The sequence below is a fragment of the Neodiprion fabricii genome, chromosome 1 (assembly GCF_021155785.1).
Source record: "Neodiprion fabricii isolate iyNeoFabr1 chromosome 1, iyNeoFabr1.1, whole genome shotgun sequence".
NCBI classification, from domain to species: Eukaryota; Metazoa; Arthropoda; class Insecta; order Hymenoptera; family Diprionidae; genus Neodiprion; species Neodiprion fabricii.
This window is the reverse complement of record NC_060239.1, coordinates 14,204,744-14,225,813: the sequence shown is the minus strand read 5'-3', so window position 1 is coordinate 14,225,813 and position 21,070 is coordinate 14,204,744. Positions and strand designations below refer to the sequence as shown.

General features: G+C 50.8%; 2 protein-coding genes across 2 annotated transcripts; both read right to left on the bottom strand.

Annotated features, from left to right (window-relative positions):
- Positions 1-968: 968 nt before the first annotated feature.
- LOC124181900 (uncharacterized protein K02A2.6-like) lies at positions 969-1,838 on the bottom strand. The gene has a single exon (XM_046568608.1). The coding sequence runs from the start codon at positions 1,836-1,838 to the stop codon at positions 969-971; it is 870 nt and encodes a 289-aa protein (XP_046424564.1).
- Positions 1,839-5,226: 3,388 nt separating this feature from the next.
- On the bottom strand, positions 5,227-8,133 carry LOC124181884. Its single transcript, XM_046568606.1, has 3 exons — positions 7,600-8,133; positions 6,532-7,512; positions 5,227-6,402 (listed from the first exon to the last, which is right to left on the bottom strand). Exons 1-3 carry the CDS (start codon positions 8,131-8,133, stop codon positions 5,227-5,229), a joined length of 2,691 nt encoding a protein of 896 aa, XP_046424562.1.
- Between the last annotated feature and the right edge of the window lie 12,937 nt (positions 8,134-21,070).

The window sequence follows — 21,070 nt, the reverse complement described above, 5'->3', positions numbered from 1 at the left end:
CTGTGGAACGCCAGCCGACAGGAGACGCTCCTTTTCTCCCTCGCTCGTGTGGTACAGAAGCCGCCTGTTCTCCAGGTAGCTCCCGACCAGCCGGAGGAGGTACGTTGGTATGCCCTGTCTCCTTTCTATTGCCTCTAGAATGACGCCATGCCCCACCGCGTTGAAGGCGTTTCTGACATCCAGAAGTACCATCAAGCAGGGGGTTGAGGAGCGGCCGCGCCTCCTGCTAGCTTCACTGGCAATCTCCACCACTTCCGTGATCGCCTGCACGGTCGACCTGCCCTTCCTGAAGCCATACTGGTTGTCTGCAAGTCCGCCAGATGCATCCAGCGCCGCTTCCAGCCTGGCGTAGATCAGCCGCTCGAGCAGTTTCCCGGCGGTGTCGATCAGGCTGATCGACCGGTACTTCTGCGCTATTCCCGCCTTGGTTTGTCCCTTCGGTAGTAGAACTAGCCTTTGTCTCTTCCACTGGTTGTGGAAGGTACCGCTGGCTAGGCAGGCGTTGTAGCCCCTCAGGAACAGTCCCGGGTCGATATCGACCGCCACCATTATAGCCTCGTTGGGGATCCCATCGGGGCCAGGGGCTTTTCCCCTACTGATCTTCCTAACGGCCTCGACCAGCTCCGCTTCCGTAAACGGTTGCGGCGGGTCCTCTGTGTTATGTATGTGCAAAATATGGCAGATGCAGGAGAGGAGGTTATAAATAATAACTCGCTAATCTCAAAGATGTCTTAGATTTATTCAGATATAACTTACACTCTAGATACAAGCAGTGGCGAGCACGATAGCCATTGTTAGTCTGCCGGCGCTCGCGATGCCGCGCTGCGCGCACGCTCCTGTACACACATACTTGTTCACACACATACGTGCGAATTCGCTCCCACTCTCATAAACGCTATGCTTGCGAATATAGCATATCAATACAATCAATACATACCTAACACTTCCCCCTGTGAGAAAGGAAAGCTTTAGGAGCTTTTATCACCAAAGTAATTTTCAGAATCCGGGAAGCGAATAGGGCTTTTGGTTTTACGCTTAGGTCCAGAATTGCTTGCATCATCAGATGAAGCATCTGGCTCGTTAATTACAATAGTTGGGTTTGTTGTGGGCACGCTTGCGGAGGCATTGTTAGATTCATACAGAGAAACGTGCTCCGATTCAGGTACGAAGTAGTCGTAGTCATTACATTGTTTCAAGGTACCTTTTATAGCAGAGATTTGATTAGCATGCCGAGTCCAGATTCTTCCGTCGTCTAATTTAATTTTGAATAACAGATTGCCCCTGTGTTCTAGAATCCTACCGAAGACCCATTTATTATTTTTAGTGTAATTACGGACTAGTACTCTTTGATTTATAGAAAATTTACAAGCTTTTACATTGATAGCTTGTTCTTTGGCTACTACTGGCTTCAACAAATCCAGTTTACATCTTATCTTACGCCCTAAAAATAGTTCTGCTGGAGTTTTACCGGTAGTGCTATGCGGTGTGTTTCTGTATTGGATTAATATTTTCCTTAGACTAGCATTCACATTCTTTTTATCGTCGACTTTTTTTAAAGCAAATTTGATCATTTGAACGAACCTTTCAGCCTGACCATTCGAGGCGGGATGGTGGGGTGCAGAGAATTTATGAGCAATACCGTGTAGTTTTAGGAATGATTCGAATTCTGAAGAAATGTAAGTGCCGCCGTTGTCAGAAACGAGTACTTCCGGAAAGCCGAATTGAGCAAAAATATCGGTACAAACATCTATGGTAGTTGAGGCTAACATGTTTTTGACAACGCGGATTTCTGGCCATTTGGAGTAGGCATCTACAAGAATGAACAGGATTACGCCCATGAAGGGGCCTGCAAAATCAATATGTATTCGCTCAAATGGTCTGGTGGCAGGTTCCCACAAATGAATAGGCACTTTTGCTGGGTTATTTCGGTTGCGCAAACAAGACTCGCAAGATTGAACCAAGTTCTCGATATCTTTGTCAATATTGGACCACCAGCAATGGCCTCACGCTAAACTTTACACTTTCATGATGCCGAAATGGCCGACGTGCAGTTCCTCAAGAATTCTCTGTTAGAGCTTTTTTGGAATAACAATTCTATCGGACTTGAATAAGAGATCATCTTTAACAGAGAATTCTCTGGGGTCGACATTCCAGGTGTCTTTAGGAGATAAATTTTTACCAGCACGCAAATTTTCTATGACCGATTGAATTTTCGCATCATTTTTTACAAGTTCTCGCATATCGAAGACGTCAACAGACATTATATGTAGGGTCTGCGCGTGATAGACTTCTATAACATCTAAGGTGTGAGGCGTGTCACCTTCCATAGCTAGAGGTGGTCTCGAAAGGCAGTCAGCATTACTGTTAGATTCCGACCTGCGATACTTGATATCGTAGATGAACCCGCGTAGGAAAATAGCGTAATGTTGCATGCGCATGGCGCTGTAAGCTGGTAGGGGTTTATCTGGGCTGAAGATTTGTACAAGAGGACGGTTGTCGCAAATGAGAGTAAATTTGTGACCGTATAGGTACTGATAAAATTTTTTAACACCGAAAACAATGGCGTAGGCTTCACGATCGATTTGGCTGTACTTTTGCTGAACTTTGCTTAATTTTTGAGAAGCAAATTGAATAGGCCTTTCGGTACCATCCTCGAAGCTATGGGAAATGACAGCACCGACCCCGACTGGACTTGCATCGGTCGCGAGAATAAGCGGTTTCTTTGGGTCAAAGAATGTCAAGCAAGTATCTTTAGTAAAGGCAAGTTTGATGGATTCGAAAGCATCTTGACATTCTTTTGTCCAGGAGAAATTAGAGTTTTCTTTCAACAGTTTGTATAACGGAGCTAGTACAGTACTTGCATTTTTATGAAGCGATTATAATACATCACCATGCCGATAAATGTACGCAATTCAGAGATGTTTTGAGGTTGGGGCATATCAGTGACTGCCTCGAATTTGGCAGGATCTTTGTGTATACCTTGAGCATTAATGACGTGACCGCAAAAACAAATTTCCAAGTCGCAGAAGGAACATTTACATGACAGGCATGTGAATGTAGGCCCAAGAACAGTCGATGCGGGCGAAACAGATACAACCCGCCAGATCCATGAACATTTCGTCTGTAGTAGGCATGTGGCAGTCGTTGATGATGAGATGAGGATTAATGGAGACACTGTAATCGCCACAGATGCGGACATCTCCATCCTTCTTCAGTATTGGGGCGATAGGAGTTGCGTAGAGAGAGGCGGGCACCGATTCAAGTATGTCGTAAGATTCCCAGTTATCCAGGGCTGAGTCGACTGGCTCGACGAGGCGGAAGGGCACGTTCCGAGCCTTGTAGAACACCGGCTTGGCGTCGGGTTTGAGTTTTAGTGAGACAAGTCCCAGTCCTATAATAGGGGAAAAATCTTGCCGAACTACATTCTTGTATTTAACGGACAATTCTTTGGTAAACGCAATTTTATCGAAACTGGAAATTTCTTTGACATTAACTTGTAGTATAGGTGTAAATAGGCTTTGCGCGCCGTGCATTTTTATGAAGCTATGTATCCATTCGCGACCGCATAACGGAGGGCGGTTTACATCAGTAAGATACAAGTCCAAGTTGAATTTAGTGTTTTCAAACGTTACGCCGTAGTAATCCTCATCAGTGTACTCGGTATCTTCAACTTGGTGTACTTGATTAAATTTAGATTTGCAAACTCTGGATAGATGTCCAGGTTTCTGGCAAGAAAGGCAAACTGTAGACGTAGGAGTCTGCAAGTGAAGGCTTTGTGGTTTGGATTTCCACACCTGAAACAGTAGGGCTTAGTGAAATCCACCGGAGGAACTTGCTGTTTTGGAGCAGAGTTTGCAATTTTCTTTTTCGATGCGTCAGATCTCTTCTTTTGAGCATTAAGGTAAATAACGGCTGACGCACTGTCACGTATACAAGACGTTTCCCGATCGCAAGTATCCGTTGTAAGAGCCGTAGAGAGGGCGGATTCGAAAGTGAGATCTTTGGTTTCTATAAGCCTGCTTTGTATACGAGGCGTAGCAAGGCCAAACACGAACTGGTTACGTAAGGCTTTTGATGTGTGATCGCCGAATCCACAGTTGGCGCTCATTTTTGTCAAAGCCGTTGCAAATTCTTGAATACTTTCACCAAGTAGCTGTTTGCGCGAATTAAATTTGAAGTTTTCGGCGATTTCTAACTCCGGAGGAGCGTACAATTCTTTTAACTTAGCCGCAAGTTCGGCGTAGGACTTCTGATCGACTTGCGTTTCACCAAAAGTATCACACAAAGCATTATAAGCTGTATCGCCAACGAAATGGAGCAGATACACTACTTTATCTGAATTTTCGATTTTCATAATTTTTGAAGCGCCCTCGAATCTGTTCAACCAACGAGCCCAAGACGTCTCCCCCGGGATGAACGGTGTGATATGTAATGCATTTAAAGTCGTAACTGCTACTCCGGTTGCCGCTCCGGCTGCTGGGGCAGCTTGCTGTGGTGCTGACATTTCAGTGACCAATGCCAACGGTTTACTTTCGGTCTCACTCTCACAATCACTTTCATTTTCGCTAGTGCTTCCGCCTCCAAGCTTCGCGAAAGATTTGAACAAACCAATTTTGGAGAGATTGAGATGAACTTTCTGCACTCACGAGCGCTTGCAATAAACAACTTTTTGGAGCACTAAACACCGTTAAATTTCACAACATGAAAAGTACGCGCGGATGTATGCACAAGTGGAAAGGCAAGAGTTAAACGTAGTTCAATGTATGTAAAGTATTTTTCACTATAGTAATTAGCACTAAATCACAAGAAGGAAGCTAAGCGAAGTTTACTTGCGAGACACTTGGGTAGGCTTGAACGTATGTATAATGTATGCAACACGTGGAGACTTGAGCGAAATTTTATTGAAGTTTTTGGCACCGAAAATATAATGAAAATGTTGATCCTCGTCGCCAATTTGTTATGTATGTGCAAAATATGGCAGATGCAGGAGGGGAGGTTATAAATAATAACTCGCGAATCTCAAAGATGTCTTAGATTTATTCAGATATAACTTACACTCTAGATACAAGCAGTGGCGAGCACGATAGCCATTGTTAGTCTGCCGGCGCTCGCGTTGCCGGCCGCGCGCACGCTCCTGTGCACACATACTTGTTCACACACATACGTGCGAATTCGCTCCCACTCTCATAAACGCTATGCTTGCGAATATAGCATATCAATACATACCTAACACTCTGCGGGCTCTGCCCGGCTAGGCCTTTCGACATGGGCGTGGATTGAGAAGAGCTCGTCAAGGGCCCTTTCCACCACCTCTGGGTCGTCCGGTTGCCTGGAACCACCTAATTTCCGGGACACTAACTTATAAGGTAGCCCCCAGGAGTCCTCGTCGACCGTCCTGAGGAGCTCTTTCCAACATCCGGCTTTACTGGCCTTTATCTCATCCCGAAGGGCCTTCCTTGCCGCTTTGTATGCGCCGGGTGCTGTGGTGGTTTCCCCTCTTGCCCTCTGCCGCTGCTCCTGCCTTCTGGCCCTGACACACTGGGATCTGAGGGACGCGATCTTCTCATTCCACCAGTGCGTTGCGGTTTTGCCCTTGGGTGGTCTCCTTTTGGGCATCCCCGCATCACAGGCCTTTACCACGGTGGTCATCAGAACGTCTATCTCATTTCCCGCTGCGTCCGCGCTGCGCTGCTCCTTTTCCCTTCTTAGGAAGCTCGCCATCGCGTCCTTGTCCAGCTTCATCACCACCCATCCTTTCTCGATGCTGCCAGGTGTTCGAGCGCGCGACCTGTCCCTGGGCTTCCACTTCATATAAATATAGCGGTGGTCGCTCAGGCTTTCGTCGTCCAGCACACGCCACCCCATCTCTTCGGCCGCCACCCCTGGTGTTCCTGCTGTCAGGTCGATTACCGACGAGGCCCTCGTGCTGGCCCGCTGCCACGTTGGGGCTGTACCCTCGTTAACGGGAATGAGGTCTAGCCTGGCCAGGAAGTCCGCGACCACCCGACCCCTCTTGTCCCACTTGCTTGACCCCCAGTTTGGCGACTTGGCGTTAAAGTCGCCAGCCACAAGGGTTTTGGTGCCCACCGCTCTAACCGCGCCCTCGAGGTCGTCCAGTTGCCGCTCAAATTCCTCGATGGCCTCGTTAGGCGAGTAGTAGCAGCTAAAGATGGTTAGCCCGCTTACCCTCGCCCAGACGTAGCCAGCGCCCTTGCCACCCGGCTCCAGGTTTCCGGCTAACCTCTTCGTCCCCAGTATGGCTGCGTCTCCCCTCGTATCCACCGCCCAGTTTCCCTGCTTTCCCGTGCTGCTGGGCTCCGAGACTATCAGTATCTCGGCCCCGTGCGCAGCGGCGGTCTGGGTCAGCAGGTCCTGGGCGGCGCGGCTCCGGTTTAGATTGACCTGGAGTAACCCCAGGCCTGTCCCCGGATCCTGCGTTGTCTCCCCTTACTCCTGCCATTTTGGGAAGGAGTCGAGCCTCCGCCCGGAGGTCACTCCATGGTTTGTGGAAGAGAGCATTATTGGCTCTACCCCGGTCGCTCTTGCTGCCCGCGTTTTCGCTGGAGGGGACTCCCTCTCGATGGCCCTCCCGTTCCGCCGGTCCTTGGCCTTCTGCAGCTCTACTCTGAAAGCCCTGCACTGGCCGCTCCCGGCGAAATGGTCGGCCCTTGCGCCACCATTTGTGCAGACGATGTACCGAGGGTTGGACTTTCTGCAGTCCTTCTCCTTGTGCCCTGTCTCGCCGCACCTTCGACAGGCGTTGAAGTTGTCGATTCCTAAGCATTTGACGGCATGGTGCCCGTAGCCTTGGCACCTGTGGCACCTGTCCACCATGATCCTCTCACGGATCCGGCAGGCGGTCCAGCCGATCTTGACCTTTCCTATTGCCAGTAGCTTCCGGGCAGTCCGCTGTGGGATACGCGTAAGCGCGGTCTGCGTGCCCCGGAAGCCGCTCCTCAGCCTGATCTCTCCCTCCAATGGTGCTTTCAGGGCGCTGCTGAGGGCCGCCCTGGTCTCCTCTGCCGTCGTGATTTCATCGAGATCCCGGACCTCGATGGTCATAGTCGGCTCCAGCGTTGACACTTTAGCCTGACCACCCAGAGCCACCACGACGGCCTCCTTCAGGGCCTGTGCCCCGCTTGAGCCCTTGAGCTCAAGAAGGACGTCCCCGCCCCTGGTCCTCCTGACTGCCGTAATGGAGGCACCTACCTTGTCGGGGTCCACCTGGCCCCTGACCCTTTTGAGGACTTCCGCGTAATTTTGCTCCCCTTCTGTCTTGATCAGGACGGCATCCGGCCTGACAGGCTTCCTGGGCCTTGGTCCCCTTTCCTTGGCGGGGGCCGCGGCCGTGTTCTTGGTTGGTGCCGCTGGCGCTGCTGGCGTTGAGGCGGCTGTCTTGCGGCGGCCTCGCTTGACCACCTCGCTCCAGCCCTCCTGTTGGGGTTTCTCTCCCTGTTCTTCCGGGCGCGGCCTCTTTTCCGCGGCTCCAGTTGAGGGGGAGATCTCCTTCCTCTTGTTTGTTGATGCTGGCTTCTGTTATTCCTGCTGCAGCTGCTGCGCCCATGTCTGTGTGGCCTTGTCCCTAGTCTCCCGCGGTACTCTGGTTTCGGCGAACTCCTCCTCCATCCTGCTCCAGGCGCGCTCGACTCGCCTGATAATAATGGCTGCCTTGGCCACGTCCTCTCTGGGGGCGACGTGGGTATTCTTATGGGCCACCGTGAAGGCCCTCATGCCCTCAATGAGGGTAATCAGGTCCTTCAGCGAGTCCCTCTCGCTTGCCTCCTGCACGTTCCGGGTGGTCAGGCTTAACTCTCCGGGGCAGCTCATCGTCCTTGCCCCCTCGCTCCTGGCTTTCGGGATCGCACCCTTCAGCTCGAGCGCACCCTTCTGCGCACCCTTCCTCGGCGCCTCTACATCGATGAGGATGAGTGGCGTCTGGACAGGCGCCGGCTCCCTCATCTGCACCTCCAAGGTGGTAACCCGCTTGGGCTGTGGTGGTGTCCAGTGGATGCTGGTCCTTCTCGCGAAGGGATCCACCTCGAAAACCTCATTCTCCATCTGTTTCTCTGTTTTGTTTGTTTTGTTTAAGTGAGCCATGTTACAGTAGGTTATGTCTAACGACGGTTCGGCCATCATGGCAGCTGCACCGCGGTGCAGCATCTGTCCCCGCCGGAAAGAGCCCTAACCCCGTACTCGCACGAAAGCTACTTTCAGCTTGTCGGGTGGTCAGCCCTATCCATGCGATCCCCCCCACCCCCCTTACCTCTTTAGGGTCTTCCGTCCGGGGGATTCCCCTGTCAATCCGAGCCAGGGTAGGCCCCCATTCAGGTAAGACCTTGCCGGAAATACCCTATCAGCTTCGGGTATGAGGAAATACTGAGCAGGTAATCCTCCATACATGCGCCCGAAACCCAAGATTCAACCCTCCGATTGGCTCCAGCCAGCTGCAAATAGCGGTTTTCCCACTTCAAACCTGCGGATTCCTAGAAACCCACAGGAGAGGTACAGACATTTTTTACAGCCCTGGTCGGCGGATTACTAGTCCGGCCTTGGCTAGTCTCGGAGGAATATCCTCAGAGGTCTCGACCACATCCCATTCATTCGCTTCCCACTCATTCCTCGCCATTCTCTCACCCAACCTCGGGAGGCTGGGCCGGTTGTGCTTAGTGGTAGTCGCTCATCTAGTCTCGCCTTTGCCTAGGGACTTTGGGGCCCTAGTCATTGGGTCCTCTAGATTCATTGCGACCGCCAAGCCCCTACACCACGACAAGGTGACAGCCGACGTAGGGGAACCTGACCTGACCTGACCTGACCTGACCTGACCTTTCTTTTTTCTTTTTTCTTTTCTACGATGAGAAAATGCCTTATGCACACCCTGCGTTTCACGCAAGAAGCGCAGGGTAGTGTGGGACCCGCCCCCACTAAAAACCCACCGGCCACCCTGGTACGGGATGGGAGACTCCCCGGAACCACCGAAGCATAACTTCGGGGGGTCTCCCGGCACCTCAGCGCCTATGCGCTGGCTCCTAGCTTGGGAGTTGCGTCTCCCCTCCCTCCCAATTCGCTCGGTTCACGATGCTTGGCTCGCGTCATACCTCGGGACCAGCTCCGGTTTCTCGCTGTTGGCTGGCGCTCTATCGCTGGAGCCGCTCAGCGTACGGACGCTGCCCCCCTGCGCCAGCGGCTTGGTTTTTGCCCCCCTCCGCTGGCAGCCCATCTCCTCGCTCGCCGGGGAGCAGAAGCACCAGCAAAGCCGTCCTTCTCCGCCACCATTTTGGCTGGAACCAAGGGGAGGAATGGGGGGGGGGGGAAGCGGAGGGGAAAGGGGAGGAGGCGAAGCACGGGCGCTTGTGACGATACCTCTAACCTGTCACCTGCTATCCTATCATCAACGAAGCCACGAGCGCCCCCGCCTGTCTCCACCCCCGCAACCTCCGAGATCGGCACCCCCGCCCCGCACACACCGCAGCCCTACCGCAGAGGGCGGAGGGGGGACCCGTCGGCACCCGGCCCCGCCAGCCCTTCCGGGCCCCTACCCGTAGTTACCGGGACCTGCTTACGCCACCCCTCATCCTGTTTCCCATTTCGGAGATGCACAACTCCTTTATCCCCCCGAGCCCGTGTCGCTGGAAACTCTTTCCGCCGCGCGCGCCAGGCCCCGCTGGCGCATCCGCTCAGCTTGCTCCTTTTCTCTCATGATGGCGCTCGCGAACCTCGAGACCGCTGCCCACCCTTCCCTGCTCCTCGTCATGACTTTAACTAGCGCCAGTAGCGTCAGGTCCGCCCCTGTGACTCCGCGTAGTTGTTCTCGCTTCGTCTCCCAGGCCGGGCACGCCTTCACCGTGTGTTCCGCTGTATCCACGGCCCCCCCGCACTGCTTACATATCGGGTCCGCGGCTCTGCCTATCTTGTGCAGGTAGCTCTCGAAGCACCCATGACCCGTCGCGATCTAGGTTAGGTGGAAAGTTACCCCCCCGTGTTCTGCGCTAAGCCACTCCTCCCAATTCGCCAGTATGGCCCCTCTGAGGCAGCCGCTGGGGAGGTTGGGCCTGCTCAGGTCCGCCCTCCATTCCCTAGCTACGGCTGCCCGTTCCAACGCCGCCAGGGCGCGTTTGCCTGCTGCATCGATCCCTCCCGCGCGTTGTTGTTCCCGGACGCTTTGGAATGTACGGGCTCGCGCCCTCGCTACCAGGTCCAGCGGCGGTGATCGCGTTAGCATGGATGCTGCTACCAACGATACGGTACGGTACGCCGATGCGACCCTTATCTGTACCGTACGTTGCATCCTTTGTAGCCGTCGCTTAACGGCGCGGTCGGACGTCGCGTCGCTCCACGCTGGAGCTCCGTAGAGGATGATCGCGTATATCACCTCCGCGTACAGCCTCCTCCTCTGTTCTGTGGGCCCCCGCAGGTTTGGCATCAGCCTGAATAACGCACGCGTCGATTTCGCCACCTTGCTCTCCACTCGCGCGAAGTGCTCACGAAAGTTAAGCTGGGCGTCTAGCGTAATTCCCAGATACTGCATGTAGCTACTTATCGCAACTGCCTCCCCCCCTATCCTGAGGCATGGGCTCTGCGTTGCCCAGTGTCGCCATTTCCGGCCCTTGGTAAACGCAACCGTCTGGGTTTTGGTGGCCGACACCGTCAGCCCCAGGCGGTTATTTCGCCTCACGACCGTCGCCACATGGACCTCAGCTAAGACGATCGCGGTCGCCATGTCCCCCGCCGAGCTGAGAACCAGCGTATCGTCCGCGTAGCATAAAACGTCGCACCCCTCTTCCCTGCGTACTCGAAGGACCCCGTCGAAGCAGAGGTTCCACAGGAGTGGGCCCAATACCGACCCCTGCGGGACCCCTGCGCGCACGGGATAGCGTCCTGTTGTTCCCCCCGGTGCGGAGACGATGACCTCCCGATCGTTCAGGTACGACCCCGTCACCCTTCGGAGGTACCTCGGCACCTCTTTGTCCTTTAGGGCCGTCAGTATGGCCCCCCACGGTACGCTATTGAAGGCATTAGCTACGTCTAGGGAGACCGCGATGGCCACCCCCCCCTCCCTTCACCACGCGCCCTCCACAAATCCGCGCACCCTCAACAGCGCGTCGCACGTTGCCCTGCCCTCCCGGAAACCGTACTGACCCTCTGCGAGATCCGCCGCAGGGTTTTCCGCCATCCACCCTTTCAGCCGCTCGACTACCACTCGCTCGAAGCCCTTGCTGATTTCGCTCAGCAGACATATGGGCCTGGCCTTTGGCAGCGGGTCCCCCGCCATGCTCCCCCTTTGGGGATGAGCACCAGTCGTGCCGTCTTCCACTCCCGGAGAACCTCCCCCTTCTGCAGGCACTTGGAGTAGCACTGGGCTAGGAGGGCCACCATGTCGTCTGGGACGATAGCCCAGATCTTCCCCTTCACCCCGTCCAGTCCCGGTGCCGTGTTCCTTTGCCCCCCCTTTTTGAGGGCCGTGTGGACCTCTTCCGGGCTCACTGCCCACTCGTCTCGCCATCCTTCTTCTCTGCGTGCCTCTGCCTCCTCCTCCCGTTGGTCTTCGCCGCGCGAAGCCCGATGCGGGAATAGAGAGGACAGCAGCCGCTCGGTGATGGCCGGGTCCAAGGTCTCCGTCAATCCTGGTGAGGACCCCCGCAGCCTGTTAAACACCATTCTGTACGGCAGTCCCCAGGGGTCCGTCTCCACTGCACTGATCAGGTCCTGCCAGGCCCGAGCCTCGGCTGCCTTGATTCCTTCTCGCAATTTGCGTTTGGCTTCCTTGTATTCCGCCTCCCACAGCGAGCCCGCCCGCAGGGTGTGGTCACGCCTTGTCATCCGTCTCCTAGTTCGGATGCAGGCCCTGCGCAGCTCGGCTACTTCGTCGGTCCACCAGTGCACGGATTTCCTGTGCGGAGGTGGGCGGGACCTGGGCGCCGCCGCGTCGCAGGCTTCTATCATCGCCTGCCCGATCCACCTGGCAAGCCCATTTGCCGTCATCCGGTCCGGTCTGGTCGGTCCCCACGCCAGCTGTAGCGCTAAGGACTCGTGGAACCTCTCCTCCTTAAGGGCGTTGCCTAGCTAGAAAGCGCGGGCTACTCCGCTTCCCGCGTTAACCGTGGCGAGAGAGAGGGTAACGAAACAAGTGAGACGGAGCAGCCGAGCTGTCGCCGGAGTGGGACGGGTGACGCGGCTAGCCTCTTCCACCCCTCACGGGCATTCGGTTTCAAATACTTTTAAACAGCCCAGTGTATCGCGCTCGGCACGACGCAGCGCCTGATGAATAATAGAAAAAAAAGTAGACTCCTTTCAGATTCCACTTGAAAAATTTACTGGTAATACAGAATTTAATAAGGAACCCGAAATTATTTTTTTTATAATTCGAAAACTTGTCATTAATGAGGTAAAAATCGTCAAATATTTGAATTGTTTATAAAAATTGGGATTTTCAATAATGTTCAACATTGCATTTTTTTTATAAAAGCTTATTCGTTCACCTTCCGAATGCACTGTAAATGATGTCTTTACGTCGAATAGAACCGGATATATCCGAGCTCCTTTTCGATCAAAATTGAATGATTGTCTTGTAACTTTCGAAAACAAACATAATTCGGACGAACACCAAAATGCGTGTCGATTCTTTTTACCTTTATTTCATGTGAAAAAAAGTATGGATAGTTTGAAAAAATACGAGGTCATTTTTTGATTGACGTGACGTAGAATTCCTTATACGTATGTTGATATAGATATACATTCTTCATATTTCAACGAAAATTATATTCACCGGCGTCCGTATTTCTACGCAATGCGATCACGTGACTGGTAATAGTCTAATAGCCGGTATTCATAGTCAGGTTCGATTTGCAGGACTGTCTTGAGGCAGCTGAAAGCATAGCTTGATCGGCTGAGAGCTGTTCCTAATACAATCTCGAAAATAATACGTAACTATTTACGAATACCGGCCAGACGTCGTCACAGGTCATTTTAAATTGAAAATGCAACGAATAGCTGTGAGCAAATTCATGATATAGCAACGAAAATATCATCAATCTCCCAGGTCTCACCACGTGGAGGTCGCTATCAAACAGAGACCCGCCTAACCCGTCCCTACCTCCCAACCATGATCGGGTTTGCACCAAACAAATACAGATAAAAGTAAAATTGAACTCGTTTAAACTTAATAAACATAATCACGAAATCTGTATGAGAAGGATCTCATAGAAATTAAATTGAAACAGTATAAGTGAAACATGACAGTAATCTTGATAAAGAAAATTGATATAACAAAGCATCGAGCATTGTATACATTATATGGCTAAATAAATTCTATAGAAAGCGCAAACTATGGAAAGTAGTACGGAAAGTAGAAAGTATTCCTGTAATGAATAATCAGATATATAATTATAACGATATGACTAGCAAATTTTTAGCACAGTAATACATATAACTAACTAAACATAAATCACAGAAATATTGCACGTAAGCTATATACAAAGCTATTATATTTATGTACATATGTACATATATTGAGATTACAGTGTTTTGTCGTCTGTCGGTCGTGAATTTACTGTTTCTTACGCGCGGCCTTATCTGAGCTTCGATCATTTGAGGGGGTTCGCGGATTGAGCGTTGTCGGGCGCGTCTAGAATCTACGATTTCGGGTTACAAACAAAAGTAAAAGAAATCTGCTCATTTATTCTCCATTTTTTCGGTCCAGAATTTATCGTCACGTTTTATTTTATCAAAAATCAATCCCTTTGGCGTCCAAACTATAAAATAGCACCACTTCCTATTCGTAATGTGTAGAAGACCTTGGACCTGATACATGTAATTATGAGAAAGCTCTAACTTGGCTTTTCCACCGATTATTTTCGTCTCAAATATTAATTCTGTATCCCAAAAATCTATCGAGCGAGCGCAGCAAGCGAGCAAAATTTTTAAATGTTCAAGCGAAATCCCACAAAAAGTACTGATATCCCCAAAAAGCACCTCTGTTGCAAAAACCTTTCGCCAAGTATATTAATTTGACAGCCACCCACAAAACAGCCACCTACAAAACTGTCATCAAATCAGATACTGCTGCTAAGTATAATTTATTTAGAAGCTAATGATGATTTTGATATACTATAACGACAAAAACAAAAAATTGAAATCAAAATTGAAATTGAAAAAAAAAAATAATTTTTGTTGAAAAAAAAAAAATTGGAGATAGTGGTAAAGGCGGGCATTTTTAAAACAAGCACAAGAAAATACAAGTCGAGCTATATCAATGTTGTAATGGCAATATAAGCATGGGCCCGCCAAGTACCACGTACTCCAATTTTTTTTTTTTTTTATCAAAATTTATGTTTTTTTTTTTAGAATTTCAATTTTGATTTCAATTTCTTTTTTTTTTTGTCATCATTAGTTATAGTATATCAAAATCATCATTAGTTTCTAAATAAATTATACTTGGCAGTAGTATCTGATTTGATGACAGTTTTGTAGGTGGCTGATTTGTAAGTAATGTGTGCATGTATGATTACCCCAGAATTACGTCAAGTTTATTTCTAAAAACAAAACGCGCGTATTTTAGTGGCCTAATACGTACGCGCCGTATTTACTTTGTATGGAAAATTCTGCCAGGTACATTGTAATTTTACCTTGGATACTTTGGCAGTCACAATAAGTGATAAGAATATTCCTTATGATCGACAAAGTGTAAACACTCATGCTAATTGCCGAATATCGATTTCGATCATTTAACTCGAACACGTAACAAATTGACGACATATTTTAGCGACTAATGCAAACCGGGCTAGTACCACACGTCACAATGCATTCTAGTTTATATTTTCGTATGTATAAAAAAACTAGAGAATGAATGTATACTGCTATTATGAACAGCACTATCGGCTCTTGAAAGTACCTTCTTAAATTAAAGCCCTGCGATTGTTCGTACTCAAGTGATTGAATCTCGAAGTCAGAGAGGGTGCACCATCAATCATATAAATAATTCGATTTACCTCATTTTTTCCTGAAATTTAGCCAAAATCTTTATGCCGGGTCGTTTCTTCTTCTCCAAAGCCACATTCCCTCTCTTCTTAGCCATCGCGGGAATAAATACTGATTCGAAATAATAAAAAACACTGTAGAAAAACACAAGCAAAAATGAAAGCGCGGAACACTATCCACGTGCCGAGCGACGAGGATTCGAAGGAGGGGAATTGTAGTGGGGGGTGTTGAGTCTACTCTCCTCGCCTGTAATTCGCATGGTCGCCCGCCAACGCAGTCGTGGCGCTAGCAGCCGCCCGCCTTTCGCGCGAAAAATTTGCTGTTTTATGCTTCGTGATTTTCCTTCTCATTTCCTCATTTTTGAAGATACTTGGGTTCTTAGGGAGTCATTTTGAAGATAAAGAATAGATCTGTGTCGCCTTTTTCGCCGAATTGCGAAAAAAAATTCACTGTCCGCTGTGTTTCACTTCAAACATAACGTACTTTCAAGTACGTTTTACGCAAATCTGAAAGCGAAATCGAAAATTCGGCAAAAAAGGCGACACAGATCTATCCTTCACCTTCAAAATGACCCCCTAAGAACCTAATTATCTTCAAAAATGAGGAAATGAGAAGGAAAATCGTGAGTCTCTGTTGGCGCGCGCTCTTCAACGCATAGGCAACGCCCTTAAACTTGTTTAGGTTCCAACGGCGGCCAGTCGTTCCTCTGTTCGGCGGGGGTTCACCGGCCTGAGGACGGTCCACCACCTCGAAGGCGATGTATCGGTGGTCCGAGAGGTTCTCGATCCCCGCGAGAACCCTCCATCCCCTTACCCTTACGGCTAGGCCCAGCGTGGCCCAGGTGGTGTCCACGACTGAACACCCCTGGGGTCTGACGCAGGTCGCCGTTGTGCCGGTATTGAGTAGGCAGAGCCCGAGGGATGCTGCCCAGCTCTCCAGGATCTCTCCTCTACGATTCGCGCCTGTGTGGTCCCACGCTGGTGAGCGGGCATTGAAGTCCCCGCCCACTATTACCCCCTGGTTGCGGTCTGCTGATCGAACGACCTCCCCTAGGTCATCGAGGCGTGCGGTGAAATCCTCCAAGGTGATGTTTGGGGAGATATATACGGAGATGACCGTTATCTGACGGCAGATAACGGAAACGTACCCCTCTCCTCTGCTACCTAACCGGCAACCTTGCCGAAAATCCCCTGACCCCCAGGTTACTGCGGCCCGTCCCTCCCTGCTGCTGATCCAGCGCGGCAAGTCCGAGGCGGTGGGTGGCTCCGAGATGAGACACACGTCTGTCACGTGCGGAGCGGTCTCGCACGCGACGACTTCAACCCTCTTAGATCTCTCAGAGGTTTATATTTAATTTTTGGTGGATTCGGAGGTGAACGTCCTCTACAGGGCGTTCCGTGGGAAATGGTTTGAAGGATTTCAATTATATTGTACCAATATTTTGAAGGAAGCAAGTGAAAATGTTTAATGAATCAACTAAAAGCAGCAAGGTTCTAGACAAGGAAGCTTACACTATGTTCTTAGATTACTCACGTTCTCGCTCTCTCTCTCTCTCTCTCTCGCTTGGTTGCTGCTTCGGCCTCGATGGTGCCGAAGTTTACACCTTCACTCACTCACTTACGGGCTACACTGCTTGATTAAGTTCGTGGCTTGATTAAGTTTTAGTATTGCGCTTAATTCTAGCTTCACAGACTGATGCCGCGACGCGAGATGCTTGGATCACCGCGTGTAGATTTTAGAGGAATTCTCTCTCTCTAATCGTCGGAGACCCAAGACTTATAGCTCTATACTCGACAGCTCTGAAGGAGTCTGTTTCCGTTGACGTTGGTTTGATCCTGTCTCTAACGGGACTGCCTTCGCTCGCTCGTCCGACATCTCTCGGAACGTCGGGCGGCGAGCGAGTTTCCGCTGAATTTACAATTCGGCGTTTTCGCTAAATCCACCATTTCGAACAAGGCTCACCTGGCAACAGTCATCCTTGAAGCGCGTGATTTCGCGCTCGCCTCATCCCGGTGTTGATTTCACCCGGGATCTGGCGGGCACGAAGACGCTGACGTTGCTGGCTGTCCAACTACGCCGTTGCGCTTTGGTCGTGCCACGAACTGTTTCATAATAAAAATATCTTATTTAGACTAACTAAACTATGCTTCCTTGTCTCTAGAAATAATAGTATATAAAATAATTGATATGATCGGTAATATATTACAGTTTTGGGTAAATATGCGGCGCTCGTGACATCCCTCCCCCCTTAGGTGCCGATGCCCCCATCGACTCGGTGCACCGGGCCGACGGTGACACGGACACTGGAGGGTTGGCTCACCGCTGACCGCATATTTCATACATTCGGTATTTACATTGTTTGTGTGTTGCACATACGCTCTTTCATGACCCGCGCACACACACACACAACACTTTTTGGTTTTGTCACTCACTCGTCACCACACTGCTGGCTCGTCGCTCGGTCGTCCTTGCGTCTCGCCAGCCGCGTCGCCCTCGTGAGCTTGGTCCTCAGGTCTCCTCAGACGGCCTTGGTGTTCTTGTCTCCTTCCGTCTGTGCTGGCTCGACCTGGAGGGTTGCGGGTGGAGTCTCGCTTTATGGTTCCTCCCACTGAATGAGGTCCTCGACGACCCCCGGTTCGTCCTCCAGGACGTCCGCGAGGTTCGCCGGAGATCCTGGCGTTGCGGGTGGAATCTCGCCTTGTGGTTCCGTCCACTGGATAAGGTCACCCTCTGCCGGTTCTTCCTCCTCTGCGGGTCCCAGGAGTTGCTTCATCTCCCTTTCCAGGGTGATCCAGCGACCCAGGATCCGCGTACGGACGGCGGGAATCATCACCCTGGTCAACCTCCTGTAGTCAATCAAGAAGGGAGCCTCTTCTCCCTCCAAGATGACCAGGTGGTCGGTTTGGATCCCCTTTTCCTTGGTATCCCGCCCGGTTTGTATTGCCTTTTCTTTGGTGTTTGCAGGGGGATGGCGTCGTGACGTCGTCGCCTGCACTGGTGCGTTGATCTTTGGCGTTGGTCTTTCCTCTCGGGTGGCCTTCGGAGCTGCTTGTGCGGTGGAGGGTTTCTTTTCGCCGAGGAGGCGACCGAAAGCCTCCACGCAGTGGCCCGCGTGTAAGCCCGGTCTGTTCCCGACACTCTCGCCGCAGAGTGTGCAGGTCGAGTTTGCCGACCTTCGGTGCGAGAGGAAACGCTTCAGATAGCATTCTTCCCAATGCTCGTTGTCTCCGCTGTTTCCGCAGGTTGGACAGGTGCCGCTCCTCAGCTTTTCCACCTCCTTGGTCATCGCTGCCGTAGTCGCCTTCGCCGTCAGAGGTACCGCTGTCACCACCAGCTTCGGCGAAACGGTCGAGACCGCCGCCTCAGCCGGTGCTGGTTCGGGTGCTGTTACTCTTGCCGGTGGTAGCTCTCGTACCGGCGCTGGAACTCGTACCGGTGGCCGATCTTCCATGGGTGTTATGTGATACGTGTTGTTGCTGCGAAGCTCTGCGGCGGCCAGGGCCGTCGAAGCTAGAAGCACCCACACGCTGAACATCGTCGAATTGGTGGACGGTGGCTCGTACTCCTACACTGGCGGTTTACGCGTCTCGCTTTCTCGCTAGCACTCTTGTTCTCTCACACTCATACTTGCGCACCTTCATACACATGTTTGCTTTGCTTATGGCAATTACTGCCAGTAGCTCAGCTATACATTCCGATACATTTTTTTTTTTTTTTGGCACAACTTCAGCAAACTGGCTAGCGGCTTATACCACTGCCAGTTTTACCTTGTCGGCATGCTTCCTTATCCTTTTCCCATTCTCTGCCTCCAGTATTATATTACTATGGTCAGTTATTTGGACAATTTTATATGGGCCATAATATTGGGATTCGAACTTACCCTTACGAGGTTCCTTGAGGACACAGGCAAGGTCGCTCACTTTACCTGGGAAAGGACGGACTTTCTTGTCGTAGTATTTTTTGGGTGTTTCTTTCACTCGATTCTGATTTTTACCGGCCATTTCGCGTATCTCAGAGAGACGTTTTATTAACTCGATGGTACATGAATTATACGTCGATAATTTATCGTCCACGGGGAACTGACTCGGAAGCCGAGGCAGCATCCCGTACACGACTTTGTAAGGGGTAAAATTTGTTGCCTTGTGTACGCTAGTATTGTATGATAATTCTGCGTAAGGCAACAAGCGATCCCAATCGTCGTACGTACCTGCATACTGCTTTATGTATTCCGCTAACAGTATGTGACTTCGTTCGAGCGCTCCGTTCGTCTGTGGTCGATAGCCGGAAGTCGTTACTTGCTTTAAATGAAAGATTTTGGATATTTCGCGTAGTAAATTTCCGGTAAAGGCTGCTCCGCGATCAGTAAGGATCGCACGGGGAGCTCCGAATTGCGCAATTAATCGCCTCGCCATAGCTTCGGCGATCGTAGTCGCTTTTAAATCGGGTATCGGTTCCGCTAAACAATATTTCGATAAGTGGTCTTGCATGGTTAGTATGTGCTTATTGCCATGTGGTGTTGTCGGCAACGGACCCACCGTATCGAGTGACACCTTATCAAAAACGTCGGCCGGCGTATCAGTAATGAGCATCGGCTCGCGCGTCTTCGCTCGAACCAATTTACGTTCCTGACAGCCCTTGCAGCGACGAATATAATTTTGCACTTCGTTTCTCAGCGAAGGCCAATAAAAGCGCTCACGGATTTTACGATAGGTCTTGGTTACCCCTCGATGGCCTCCGACAAGACTCGCATGAAATTCCTCAATCATTTGCGGGTGTTGTTCATCCGGTGGTCGTCGAATGGTACCGTAGCATATCGTGGTGACTATGTTTGTTTTACCGAGTATCTTGTTTAACCAATCGAGCAGTTTTGTGCGCGGTAGTTCGTTCGTATAGTCTCCCGAGCGTGAAATACGAACCGACTTCACGGCCGCTTCTTGATGGGCGAATTTAAGATTCTCGAGTCCCTTGTATATGTGCTCGGTGCTTGTTTCGTCGTAGTACCGTTTTTTAATAACAATACTATAAATTTTATTGGACCCATACGGAGTCACCGCTATTTGCCCGATCGATAAATTCCGGTCTTTAATTGTTTGTCCATCTAACCTACCGAGGTCAACGAGTAGTTTTCCCACTGAGGTTGATAGTTCTCCATCCGCAGAGATAAAATGGACCAAGTTATCTGGTTTGTACGTTAGACATTCTCGCGAGCTAATTATTGTACTTGTTTTTGCTATAGGTTTTTCTTGGTCAGGTTCCTCTTCACTGGACGAGTCCAGTGAGGACGACGTGATCGGGGACGAATTCGTGTCTTTCGATCCTATTATGATGGGGTCATCAGAGAAAGATATGAATTTGCTTTTATTACCGGTGGACTTTTCAGGAGGTGTAGCACGTGGTAGCGCACGTGCTCGGTATGGTGTAGACTTTGCAGCCGGGGCCGCATCGTTGCTGGGCAATGACCATCTCACCGTGAGGCGGGGAGCGGGCCGTAGAGAGGTCCGAGCGGGCTGCGAGGTGTCGGGTTCGCGCTCGAGTCCCGCGGCCATACTTGTCTCGGGTCTCACTCTCGCGCTTTCTCGCGGCATGCTCTCTCTCTCAGCTGGTTGCTCGTCGTTTTCGTCGTCCGCCTCCGTTCCTTCTTCTTCCGTGCGTAATGATGTCTTCTCCCTCGCACTCAGCCGCCGTACTAATTCCTGGTCCGATGGTGACTTGAACCTACCTTCTAACGCTTTCAAGCGGCTGGCAAGCTCAGCATCTCCGGCGATGTCATCGAAAGGGTCTTGTTCTTGGAGAATCATCCGGGCCTCCTCTTCTACCTCATCCCCCTCCGACAGATGATCAGGCCAGTCAAAATCCGCTTTATCAGGCCCTTTTTTGGGGTCACGGGAGGAATTGGTGTGATGTCGTTCTTCCAAACGCCTTAATGATTCGTTGAATTTGTCAATTGAATCTTCAAGAGTTGCCGTCACCGTCTTTGTATTATCCGCTTCCGATTCCTCCGTGCTTCCATCTGAATCGTTGCTGGGGGCGGTGAGCGCGACCGTGATAGTGGCAGGCCTCTGGTCAGACTTCGCGCTTGCGGATTCCGATGAAAACA

Coding starts and splice junctions, on each gene's coding strand:
- LOC124181900 (XM_046568608.1), bottom strand. CDS start 1,838: ATGGGCGTAATCCTGTTCATTCTTGTAGATGCCTACTCCAAATGGCCA.
- LOC124181884 (XM_046568606.1), bottom strand. CDS start 8,133: ATGGCCGAACCGTCGTTAGACATAACCTACTGTAACATGGCTCACTTA. Junction 7,513..7,599: donor AGGAGTTCGCCGAAACCAGA/GTACCGCGGGAG, acceptor TCAACAAACAAG/AGGAAGGAGATCTCCCCCTC. Junction 6,403..6,531: donor GGGCAGCAAGAGCGACCGGG/GTAGAGCCAATA, acceptor GGGTTACTCCAG/GTCAATCTAAACCGGAGCCG.